General features: G+C 46.9%; 1 protein-coding gene across 1 annotated transcript in view; it reads right to left on the minus strand.

Moving 5' to 3' along the window:
- The window catches only part of LOC138249315 (transient receptor potential cation channel subfamily M member 2-like), a 211,399-nt gene extending 198,556 nt beyond the window's left edge, over window positions 1–12,843 (minus strand). The window contains exons 1-4 of the mRNA XM_069203274.1: window positions 12,718–12,843; window positions 12,089–12,177; window positions 9,701–9,869; window positions 5,156–5,336 (exon numbers count right to left, since the gene is read on the minus strand). Of these exons, the coding sequence (XP_069059375.1) occupies window positions 5,156–5,336; window positions 9,701–9,869; window positions 12,089–12,177; window positions 12,718–12,843 (565 nt within the window). The remainder of the gene's footprint in view (window positions 1–5,155; window positions 5,337–9,700; window positions 9,870–12,088; window positions 12,178–12,717) is intronic.
- Between the last annotated feature and the right edge of the window lie 420 nt (window positions 12,844–13,263).

Below are 13,263 nucleotides of genomic sequence, written 5' to 3' on the forward strand. Positions count from 1 at the left end.
GTATGTTAATGGATCTCTGTGTGGATCCTAGTTCTGGTGTGCCAGTGTTGCTGGGTGTTAGCCTGGAGGTTCCCTGGTGAAGCTGCGAGTGGGGCCCAGCTTGGGAGTGGCATTGCCTCTGAATCACAGAAGCGAGGAGTCATGAAGTACGTTTGTGTGAGCCTTAGTACTAAGAAGAAATGTGCACTGAATGTTAGAAATGATGGATTCTGGCAGAGCTGTGGTGGTTCCCATCAACAGTGTTGTTGGATATTAGACTTGAGATGCACTGGCTGAGCTGTGTGTTGCTCTTTTGGGTCCAGTATTGGCTTGGCAGTGGGACTGAATATTAGAATTAAACTGCTCTAATAGAACTGTATGTGAGCGGGTCCCAGTATAGGAAAGGAAGTGACTTCACAGGGGTAGAACTGAGATGCACTGATGGAGCTGTGCCCAGGATCCGAGTACAGGAATAGCAGAGTGTACTGACTGAATGAACTGAGGTGCTCCAGCAGACAGCATGCATGGGGTTCTTGCCACTGGCACGGCCCAGGGCTTGGATTGTGTGAACCAAAGTGCACTGATGGCACTGCGCCCGAGATCCCAGTACTGGAGTAGCAGAGTGCACCGGCTGCAACAACTGACGTGCTCTGGCAGACAGCGTGTGTGGGGTTCCTGGCACTGGCACCGCTGAGGGCTTGGAGCGTGCAAACAGAGGTGCTCTGATGGCACTGCGCCTAATGTCCCATCATTGGAGCAACAGTGTACCGACAGCAAGAATTGAGGTGCTCTGGCAGGCAGCATGGGGTTCCTGGCACTGGCACTGGTGAGGGCTTAGAGAGTGTGAACTGAGGTGCAATGACTGAGCTTCGCCCAAGGTCCCAGTACTGGAGCAGCAGAATGTCCTGACTGCAAGAACTGAGGTGCTCTGGCAGACAGATTGTGTGGGGTTGTGGCATTGGCACAGATAAGGGCCTGGGGTGTGTGAACTGAGGTGCTCTAATGGAGCTGCCAGTAGGATCCCAGTATGGAGCAGAAGTGGGCACTGTCTCTAAGGATTGTGGAGCCCTGGTAGAACTGGGTGCTAAGGCTACCAGCAATTACAAGTGATCTTCCAGACAGACACACTTGGTAAAGAAAATCCAAGCCAAGGAAGGGTGTGAACCAAGTAGCTGAGAGAGGGTGAACAGAGCCCATAAAGACCAAATGTGACCAAGATAACAGCCTGATTTATAGTCTTGTTAACAGCTAAGCTCAGAGAAAGAATGCTCTGCAAATAAAAAGGGAAGCTTCCCTGGACAGGAGTCGGAAACCAAGTACAAAAAAGTCCCCTACAGACCTCATAAAGAGGACAAAAAGTAATTATACAGTAGTTGGTCCCTGCTCCCACACAGAAGAAGGAGGGACAAAGAGGTATAACTAGTAAGCAAGGATTTATAAATTACACTGAAATTAACAAATGAAATAGCTAGAAACTCACAGAAGAAGCATACTTAAAAGTATACAAGAGGCCGTACGCTTACGGTCGACCTAACAATTACTTTGACATGTATATGCCTGCAGTTGTCCTGACCTGACATGCTGTGCCCACCCAACGTACCCTGGCAGTGCAGGTTCCCTACTGTAGGAAAGTACCATCTTGCCTGGCATGTTACCCTGATATTTTACTGTATATATGTTGTTTTAGTTGTATGTGTCACTGGGACCCTGCCAGCCAGGGCCCCAGTGCTCATAAGTGTGCCCTGTATGTGTTACCTGTGTTATGACTAACTGTCTCACTGAGGCTCTGCTATTCAGAACCTCAGTGGTTATGCTCTCTCTTTTCTTTCCAAATTGTCACTAACAGGCTAGTGACCAATTTCACCAATTTACATTGGCATACTGGAACACCCTTATAATTCCCTAGTATATGGTACTGAGGTATCCAGGGTATTGGGGTTCCAGGAGATCCCTATGGGCTGCAGCATTTCTTTTGCCACCCATAGGGAGATCTGACAATTCTTACACAGGCCTGCCAGTGCAGCCTGAGTGAAATAACGTCCACGTTATTTCACAGCCATTTACCACTGCACTTAAGTAACTTATAAGTCACCTATATGTCTAACCTTTACCTGGTAAAGGTTGGGTGCTAAGTTACTTAGTGTGTGGGCACCCTGGCACTAGCCAAGGTGCTCCCACATTGTTCAGGGCAAATTCCCCGGACTTTGTGAGTGCGGGGACACCATTACACGCGTGCACTATACATATGTAACAACATATGTATAGCATCACAATGGTAACTCCGAACATGTCCATGTAACATGTCTAGGATCATGGAATTGTCACCCCAATGCCATTCTGCCATTGGGGAGACAATTCCATGATCCCCCGAGTCTCTAGCTCAGACCCGGGTACTGCCAAACTACCTCTCCCGGGGTTTCACTGCAGCTGCTGCCAACCCCTCAGACAGGTTTCTGCCCTCCTGGGGTCCAGCCAGGCCTGGCCCAGGAAGGCAGAACAAAGGACTTCGTCAGAGAGAGGGTGTTACACCCTCTCCCTTTTGGAAAAAGGTGTCAGGGCTGGGGAGGAGTAGCCTCCACCAGCCTCTGGAAATGCTTTCATGGGCACAGATGGTGCCCATCTCTGCATAAGCCAGTCTGCACCGGTTCAGGGATCCCTCAGCCCTGCTCTGGCGCGAAACTGGACAAAGGAAAGGGGAGTGACCACTCCCCTGACCTGCACCTCCCCTGGGAGGTGCCCAGAGCTCCTCCAGTGTGCTCCAGACCTCTGCCATCTTGGAAACAGAGGTGCTGCTGGCACACTGGACTGCTCTGAGTGGCCAGTGCCAGCAGGTGACATCAGAGACTCCTTCTGATAGGCTCCTTCAGGTGTTGCTAGCCTATCCTCTCTCCTAGGTAGCCAAACCTCCTTTTCTGGCTATTTAGGGTCTCTGCTTTGGGGAATTCCTTAGATAACGAATGCAAGAGCTCATCAGAGTTCCTCTGCATCTCTCTCTTCACCTTCTGCCAAGGAATCGACTGCTGACCGCGCTGGAAGCCTGCAAAACTGCAACAAAGTAGCTAAGACAACTACTGCGACCTTGTAACGCTGATCCTGCCGCCTTCTCGACTGTTTTCCTGGTGGTGCATGCTGTGGGGGTAGTCTGCCTCCTCTCTGCACTAGAAGCTCCGAAGAAATCTCCTGTGGGTCGACGGAATCTTCCCCCTGCAACCGCAGGCACCAAAGAACTGCATCACCGGTCCTCTGAGTCTCCTCTCAGCACGACGAGTGAGGTCCCTTGAACTCAGCAACTCTGTCCAAGTGACTCCCACAGTCCAGTGACTCTTCAGTCCAAGTTTGATGGAGGTAAGTCCTTGCCTCCCCACGCTAGACTGCATTGCTGGGAACCGCGTGTTTTGCAGCTACTCCAGCTCCTGTGCACTCTTCGAGGATTTCCTTTGTGCACAGCCAAGCCTGGGTCCCCGGCACTCTAACCTGCATTGCACAACCTCCTGAGTTGTCCTCCTGCGTCGTGGATCCCTCTTGTGCAACTTCAGGTGAGCTCCGGTTCACTCCACTTTGTAGTGCCTGTTCTGGCACTTCTGCAGGTGCTGCTTGCTTCTGAGTGGGTTCTTTGTCTTGCTGGACGCCCCTTCTGTCTCCTCACGCAATTGGCGTCATCCTGGTCCCTTCTGGGCCACAGCAGCATCCAAAAACCCTAACCATGACCTTTGCAGCTAGCAAGGCTTGTTGGCGGTCTTTCTGCACGAAAACACCTCTGCACGACTCTTCACGACGTGGGACATCCATCCTCCAAAGGGGACGTTTCTAGCCCTTGTCGTTCTTGCAGAATCCACAGCTTCTACCATCTGGTGGCAGCTTCTTTGCACCCACAGCTGGCATTTCCTGGGCATCTGCCCACTCCCGACTCGATCGTGACTTTTGGACTTGGTCCCCTTGTTCCACAGGTACTCTCGTCTGGAAATCCATTGTTGTTGCATTGCTGGTGTTGGTCTTTCCTGCAGAATTCCCCTATCACGACTTCTGTGCTCTTTGGGGAACTTAGGTGCACTTTGCAGCCACTTTTCAGGGTCTTGGGGTGAGCTATTTTTCTAACCCTCACTCTTTCCTTACAGTACCAGCGACCCTCTACAAGGTCACATAGGTTTGTGGTCTATTCGTGGTTCGCATTCCACTTCTAGAGTATATGGTTTGTGTTGCCCCTATCCCTATGTGCCCCCATTGCATTCTATTGTGACTATACATTGTTTGCACTGTTTTCTATTGCTATTACTGCATATTTTGGTATTGTGTACATATATCTTGTGTATATTTGCTATCCTCATACTGAGGGTACTCACTGAGATACTTTGGCATATTGTCATAAAAATAAAGTACCTTTATTTTTAGTATATCTGTGTATTGTGTTTTCTTATGATATTGTGCAAGTGACACTAGTGGTACTGTAGGAGCTTCACTCGTCTCCTAGTTCAGCCTAAGCTGCTCTGCTAAGCTACCTTTTCTATCAGCCTAAGCTGCTAGACACCCCTCTACACTAATAAGGGATACCTGGGCCTGGTGCAAGGTATACGTACCCTTTGGTACTCACTACAAGCCAGTCCAGCCTCCTACACCAACCTTCAACTCCAGTGACGGCAGAGTTATGTTTTCTCTATGGGTCAGTGGCAGTAGTGCCAGCAGGTATTGTTCAAGTCATGTCAAGTCGAAAATGGAAGTCAAATCATGGGAAAGCATGTGTTTTTACCTCATTCCCCCTCCCCAATCTGCCAACTCAAGTGTGGAGGTCGGACTACCACATTTGGCTTGGCACTAAAGCACATCAAAATCTGCATGGTGGGAAAGGTGGCAGGGGTCCGCCGGCAGCCACTATCCCCTATAGCACCGTCGACGAAGGGGGATTTTCTTGGCAGAGACGGCGGGATAAATGCAGTCTATTGCCTATGGGACCGCCAACATCTAAATCAGGTGGGCACACCATGCTGTTAATGCCAAGATCTAAATCAGGCACTAAGTTGCTCCCCACCTATGTTTGCACCACAGAAATATCAACATATGCATACTAACTGCACATGCATGGGTACAATCCTATAATAAGTGTGCCTTTGCCACCTCAAAGGCCCATGTCAGAGGATGCCAGTGCCTGCACCCGAGTTAAGTTGTTATTTGCTTTGCTTACCTGTAGTCTGGGCCGCTTTGATGAGTCCTCGGCTGAACAGGTTCTTCAGTCTCCCTTTCATGCTGAAGTTCTTGGTTCCACCAGTCACTGATATCAGCAGGTTTGGAACACTGAGGTTCCACATTTTGGTCATCATCTCATACAGAATCTTAGGGGGTGTGCTGCTGGAGGCACGGACGTACTGAAAAGAAAAAGACCAATGTGAAACAGAAGGTAAAGTGAGTGAGTCAATTCATGTCACACCTGATGCTGAATGATAAACGTTATCTGAATCCTGGTATGGAAAGCTAGTTGTCATGTGAGCCCTGATACTGAATGCTAGATGCACTGTAACTTCTAAAACTGCATGGTAGATGTTAAAAGAGTCCTAATACTGAATATAAAATGAAATGGGAGTCCTCATACTGACTGTGAGATGTCATATTAGACCCAATAGTGAATGTAAACTGTCATATGAGTCCTGATACTGGACGTATGTGGCAATGTGGATCCTGGTACTGAATACCCGAAGTCATGTGAGTCCTGATACTGATTGTTAGAAGTCATGTGAGCCCTTAAACTGAAAGGTAGATGTCACTGGAGTCCTGATAGTGAATGGAGGATGTCACCTGAGTTCTGCTAATGAATGTTAGATGATTTGTAAATCTAGATACTGAATGCCATACGTCATGTGAGTCCTGATATTGAATGTTAGATGTCATGGGAATCCTGACACTGAAGGTTAGATCTCATGGGAGTCATGATACCAAATAATCAATGTCATGTTAGTCCTGATGTTGAATTTCAGAATGTAAATTGCACAGTATAACAGCAGACTACGTATTGTACAGGAATAGCCGTGTGCTCATCTCCAGATATTTATGCATATTAACTGCTGACGTTATTTCACAGTACGTAGAAGATTTTGATAGTGGTGTATCAAATACCTCAGTCCATGAATTGTTGTGTTGGGCATCACTAGTTGTGTGGAAATTTCAGCTGAGTGCCTGAATATTATCTGGTTCCCGCCGGTTTTCCCCTGGCCTGAGGAATCCTCCATGGCGGCGCTGCAAGCAGCGCCGCTATGGGGATTCCGACCCCCTTCCCGCCAGCCTGGTTCTGGCGGTTTTCACCGCAAGAACCTGGCTGGCGGGAACAGGTGTCGTGGGGCCCCCTAACAGGGCCCCACAAAGATTTTCAGTGTCTGCATAGCAGACACTGAAAATCGCGACGGGTGCAACTGCACCCGTCGCACCCTTTCCACTCCGCCGGCTCCATTCGGAGCCGGCATCCTTGTGGAAGGGGGTTTCCCGCTGGGCGGGCGGGCGGCCTTCTGACGGTCGCCTGCCGGCCCAGCGGGAAACTCAGAATTACCGCGGCGGTCTTTTATATTATATTCTATCGGGGGAACTTTGGTGGGCGGCCTCCACCGCCCGCCGAAGTCAGAATGACCCCCTCAGTCTCTTCTATGATAAGCGGATGCCTCACCACAAAATTCACAGTCAGCATTTGGTAAACCAAAATCCATCCTCGCTCATGTGAGAATTCGGCACCTTTCCACCACCATGCTGTGGGACTCAAGTACTAGTGATGATAGCAACCCAGGGCCATATTTACGAGCCCCTTGCACTGCTGTTGCATCACTTTTTGTAATGCAACAGTGGCTCAAACCTTGAAATCATCTCTATGAGGCCACGCAAAGCCACTTTGAATAGCTTTGAATGGCCTCATACATATGGAGCAAGGCAACCCAGCACAAGTTGCAGCATTGCCTTACACTGTGTCAGGGAGGTGTTCCAAATGCATTGCAGTGGGTGTTCCAACACAACACCTATGGATTTAGACGCATCCCCATATTTCAAACTCAACAGCAATGGATTTTGACGCATCCCCATAATTACAAGCCCTTGGCAACATGTGGATGAGCCAAAACCTTATGCCTCCCTTGTTTTCACTATTTTTATGTGTGCTGTATTCTGAGGCACACAAAGAAAGAGGTGAAAGCCTTCCAGAATTGTTTTTGTGCAGGAATGTGCCCCTTCCTGCACAAAAACAATCCTGCCTGCAAACCAGACACCCTTAAACCATGGTGCAAGGGTGCCTACATTGGTGCTGGAATGCCAAAACGGCACCAGTGCAGTGGGAAAGGACAGGGATGTGTCATATGCCATAGGTGTGGTGCATTCCTGCCCTTTCCCTTTGATGCAGGGTAGATGAGCAAGGTGACTTGCTGCGCTGCCAGGCACCTAAAGGTCATAGATATGGGCCCTGGTGTTAAAGCCACTTTCCCACCCAGCAAGGAATTCAACACTTTTTTTGTAACCAGGCGGTGCCCTACTTGCAGGTCTTTAGAAGAACCATTTCCATGGGATTGGTCATGGTTCTGAGTAGTTTTCTTTGAATTGTCTTGCGCTGAGGCATCCTATTAAAAGACTTAGGGGGTCATTCTAAGTCTGGCGGGCGGCGGAGGCCGCCCGCCAGACTTCCCCCTCCGAAATATCGCTCCGCGGTCGAAAGACCGCGGAGGGTATTCTAAGTTTTTCCCTGGGCTGGCGGGCGGTCGCCAAAAGACCGCCCGCCAGCCCAGGGAAAAACTCCCTTCCCACGAGGATGCCGGCTCGTAATCGAGCCGGCGGAGTGGGAAGGTGCGACGGGTGCTGTTGCACCCGTCGCGTATTTCACTGTCTGCCAAGCAGACAGTGAAATACTTGTAGGGGCCCTCTTACGGGGGCCCCTGCAGTGCCCATGCCAGTGGCATGGGCACTGCAGGGGCCCCCAGGGGCCCCGCGACCCCCCCTACCGCCATCCGGTTCCCGGCGGGCGGACCGCCGGGAACTGGATGGCGGTAGGGGGGGTCGGAATCCCCTCGGCGGCGCAGCTAGCTGCGCCGCCTTGGAGGATTCCAATGGGCGGCGGTACACTGGCGGGAGACCGCCAGTGTTGCCGGTCTGACCGCGGCTTTACCGCCGCGGTCAGAATGCCCTGCGGGGCACCGCCGGCCTGTCGGCGGTGCTCCCGCCGACCCTGGCCCCGGCGGTCTAAGACCGCCAGGGTCAGAATGACCCCCTTAGGGGGTTATTCCAACTTTGGAGGAGGTGTTAATCCGTCCCAAAAGTGACGGTAAAGTGACGGATATACCACCAGCCGTATTACGAGTTCCATAGGATATAATGAACTCGTAATACGGCTGGTGGTAAATCCGTCACTTTACCGTCACTTTTGGGACGGATTAACACCTCCTCCAAAGTTGGAATAACCCCCTTAAACTCTTGTGAACTGTGAATATTTGCACCTGTTTCCTCAGTTACTTCTCTTGTCTTGCCTCGCCCATGCACCAAGAGCTTGTAATTAATTGTGTTTACGCTGACTTCTTGTAAGTTATCTTTAATGATATTATAGCAATATTGTTCATTGTTTGCCAACATCAGCTTGGAGTCTATTTAGACATGAAGCAGTGATCGAACTGGAGGCTGCAACTAGTTGGCCTTTCATAACGGTGGCCTTTGCATGACCATGACCTGAGATTGTGTGTTCTGTCTATCATCTCATCTTTTTAGCCTCAGAGTAGATTCATAGTTATAAAATAACACTGGAAATCTATCTGGAAGGGGCAAGATACAAAAATAGAGGTAAATGCAATGTAGTATTGCATAGGCATGTTATAAACATTCGATAAAAGACAGGTTGTCTCTAATACCCATGGCTTTCCTCCCTCTCTTTAGGGAAAACTTTTCTTGGACAGGGTAACTGTTTAGAAGTATTGGAATATTGGAATATTTTGTGACTGCTGCTTCATTTTGTATGATTTTCAAATAATTTATAAAGAAATAGGACTCTTCTATGCACTATTTGTTTCACTTTGTACATTTTTATCCAGGGGAGACCCCACACCCCAGATTCTCCTAAAGGAGGTTGGGCACATGCTATCCAGTGATCTGATATTTACAATGCACCAGTTTCAAAGTTTCTGTGGTGCCACTGACCATGGTGCCTCTTGAAGGGGCTTTAGCCTCCTCACTCAAAAAACCTGTGTCTGCTGAAAGTAGGGAGTGGTGCGAAGGCAGGGACTCCAAAAAATATATTTGAACCATTACAATGGTAGGAAGACCATGTACTGAATTTTAAGCCCTCCTTATTGGGTTATTTGACCTTACATTATTAGGAAGAGTGCACTGAGAAGAGTAATGATATCTAATATATTCCTTAGACTTAATTGAGTTTTACATCCCACTTGGCAGTGAGCTGCTTTGGTGGCGCGGTGTGAATGTCCTGCTTTTGCTCTAGACTCCTAGCACTATGGGAATATATCTAAAGAGGTTAGGGAAGAGTGGTATTATTGGAATAAAAGAACAATCTGTGTTTAATACTTGGGACTATATACAGCACCATTATCACACCTGTGAAGTCTGATGCCAGTGGGGCACTACCCACACTGACATTGTCTTGTCTTGTCCCAGTGTGCAGGTGACATAAATGGACAACCCCAGAAGTGTCTCTGCTGAGCTAGAATTAAATAGTTGTGTCACCAGATGGATTCTACCTGAGCATTCCATGCCCTCCGCTTACCTTCACTACGCTCTTCCCCAGGCCAGTGAAGGTGAGGTCTCCGTAGGCATCTGTGGGCACCTCCCTGGTGTGTTTCCCTGGGTTCCATTCCAGATCACCATCTGAAGGAAGCTCCTCGTGATCCTCCGAATGCTGATCTTGTGTGTATCCACAGCCGCAGACTTCCTTTCTAAGCGAAGAGACAAGGTTTACAGCAGGAACACTACCACACCATGAAGAAGCTTTAACGTAGCATAGTAGAGTGTGAAGTAATCACAGAAAGCATGCATCAACAGGAGCAATATCACTCCAACCAAACAATACTCATCATCTTTCCCTCAAATATCTCATTATGTTTCCCTCAATAAGTTATGTTTTTTTACTGATATTGTGAAATGAGAATATCTGATCTTCAAATTTAAGAGTCCAAAAGTGACAAATTAATTCACAGTCTATGCCTTTCAGCATACCAGTGGGCTGAGTTTGTCAAGACAACTGCCTCATTGCGGTGTTCATGATTGTTCGCTGGTGCTTTCTGCTACATATGTTATGTACAGATTTGTAGAGCACACTCTCACCCAGGCGGGTTTCCTCGAGCTACGTCAATGTAGAACTTGCATTCCTCCTTAAGAGATTAGGCTCCTTATTTACAGTTTGACAGAGTAGAAGCCCTTGTGAAATGGTGGGGTACCAACTCCTTCAAACTGCTTTTCTGCCCGCCTCGTTCTGGTGTGGATAAAGCACAGGGTTTCAGAAAGAACAGCCTCAGCTGGCTCCACCGTTGGAAACCTCTGACCTAATATCCTTTCCACAAAAGAGCCATAAAGGTGGTCACTGGTCACAATGGTGGTTGTCCACCCTATTTATGGAGGGCACTGGTCACTAGATTTGCCTACCCGGGACTGCCCTGTAATGCTTGGCAGTGCCAGAAAGGGAAGTCCATCAAAGGCCCTCATGTGAAGTGAGAAAAGCTCCCTTTGCATCAGGGCCACTGATTTTCATTTTTCAAGAACAAACTCCTATCTTTCAAGTTTATTTTTTAAAACATATCAAACATGGCACCTACTCAAGTAACGTTTCAGCCTTAGAGCACTGCTTCAGCATGGGCTGCACTGAAGGTTTGGATATTCCCAGGAGGTGGGCAGCTCTCCACAAGGGGAGTAGAGGCCCATAGTCTCCACTGACTTGAGAGGCCACCAGAAGACTTGTTGGGAACACTGGCATTGCCTTGGGTCTTAGCCAGTTCTTTCTCCAGCAGTATGGTTGTTATGTTGCATACTTTTGATATCATGCACACCTACCATTTGCTAGAACTCTTAAAGCTCTTGCGCACAGATGTGTCTGCAATTGTGGGTTTGTTATGGAGGGTCTTCCAGTGTAGATGAGTCAGAGGCGGTCTGCCCCAGGGCTAATCCTTATAACAATGCTGCACCATGATGCTCATGCAGTGCCCTAGCTAGAGGAAGGACGGGTGGCTCAATTGCTTCCGATTGGATATGCCCAATTAAGAAAACACCTAAATAATGGAATTAAAAATATAAGGTAAGTAAAATAAATACATATGGTTAAAGGAAGAAGTAAATAAGTGAAGGGTGAGAGGAAAGATGATTATGTATTTTGTAAGTCTGCACCACTTTTGTGCCAAAACATGACACTAATGCAGCACAAAAAGAATATAAATCAGGGCTTGAATGTGTGCATTCCTGCGTCTACAACCATTACATAGTAAAACCAGACCTATTGCCTTTGTCAATGCTTGCTTTGTACTAAGCAGCTGCATTATGCACCCTTAAGTATGGCTGAATGTGTAAGTGCATATGTACATGCATGCGTGATTTAAACACAGATGCTGACAAAAACATTCAAAAGGCTGCTAGCCCTCGAAACCAAAAAAGGATGCTTACTGTATAGAATCCGTGTTCTAGAAAATATATATATATAATTTGCAATCATTCAGTGTACTCTTCATATGTAAAATATTCACTCATGCACTGCAATGCAAGCACTACTTAGGAGGTGGATTGATACATCGAACAGCGAACAGTATGTGGTGAGAGAGACATTCTTCCAGGGCTGTTGAGAATTGCTAACAATAGGTTTGTGGCAGTGGTGCTGTTAAGACAGCCCTAAAAAAATACACTTAAAGTAGAGAATGAAATGCTTTAAGAAGGTTTAGTCATGCCATCAACCAGCAAACAATAAATTAACATCATATAGAGATAATTGATTAAATCTCATGTTTTTCCTGAAACAGAAACCACTAATGACCTTGGTATTAATCTCGGAGATTAACCTCAAAGTGAATAATGAGGGCAGTATTAGCACATGACACCAACAGAAGAACCGCCCACAATTCAGAAATACAAGGGGGTGCATGGCACTGTATGGGGTTGCTTGCTACCTTCTTACCCAGCGTCAGAAGGCTTGGCACTTCGAATGAAATCCACACATTCCTTTTTCCTTATATTTACTGAGAACCATGAGTTTAGGACTTTAATCTGAAAAAGAGGAAGAGAAAATTATGTTTATGCAGATTTTACATTTTTGATGGCCAACTCAATACGGGACTGCTGCCCAGCAGTAATAACCACATCCCTGCAGGTACACCACACGCGGAAGGGCCAAATAAGGCTTGCAATTAATACAAATTTAATGTTTCCCCAAAAAATGTTGGGGGAAAGTTATGGTAGACTTTGTTAGAATACTGGGTACACTACAAAATATAAAACAAGCATTAGCAAATCCAAGATTTAATCCCTGCTGATATCCCTAAACCAAGCACATTTGCCAAGTTGCCTTATATAAAAAATGACAAAAACAAAACACCTAAAAAAATAATCTTCTCCAGTCAAATCTTTGCCTCCCATACCCATTGAGCTTATTCTACAGCAAATTCGAGCTTTGCCTCTTTACTTGGAGGAAGCAACTAAGAGCTGGCAAGGACTGGAGTAAATTGGATTTTTATGGATACATCAATAACTGAGCTGGAATAGGGCATTATTGACTGCAAGATGCTTGTACAAAAGTAGAAAACCTACAAACTGAAGTTGCAACTCGCAAAAGACACGCTGAAGACCGACAAAACAGGAATCAAAGGGATAACCCCAGAATTGATGGTCTTCCACCTTTTCCTTTAAATCCTTAATTTCTAACATACTTGACATGCTAACCACAAAATCTCTTCATTTTCAGAGAGCCCTTAGATTCAGACCAAAATGAAGTACAAAGTCCAGAGGAAAACTACACAAACTTATGTGAAATGAAAATCTATCATTGAGCTTTAAATTTTAGTGCAAAATACTTCTTTGTGTCAACTTCCTTGCACAAGGATGCTTTTGGTGGTAAAAATCTAGCATGAAAAACACAATTGCAGGGAAAAACAGTTGTTCATATTCTGGTTGTTCCTGTTGTTCCTGCACTTCCATGCTGTAATTTTTCAGTAGAAGGAACCGTAAATGCCATAACATGTCTTAATGGCATAATTTAAAGAATTTTGCATAACTAGTGTTATGCAAAATTCCTAAATTTACACGAATTACACTGAAGTAATTTAAATTGTACCCAGATCTAGTTAAGGTTTAAGA

Source organism: Pleurodeles waltl, chromosome 8 (assembly GCF_031143425.1).
Source record: "Pleurodeles waltl isolate 20211129_DDA chromosome 8, aPleWal1.hap1.20221129, whole genome shotgun sequence".
NCBI classification, from domain to species: Eukaryota; Metazoa; Chordata; class Amphibia; order Caudata; family Salamandridae; genus Pleurodeles; species Pleurodeles waltl.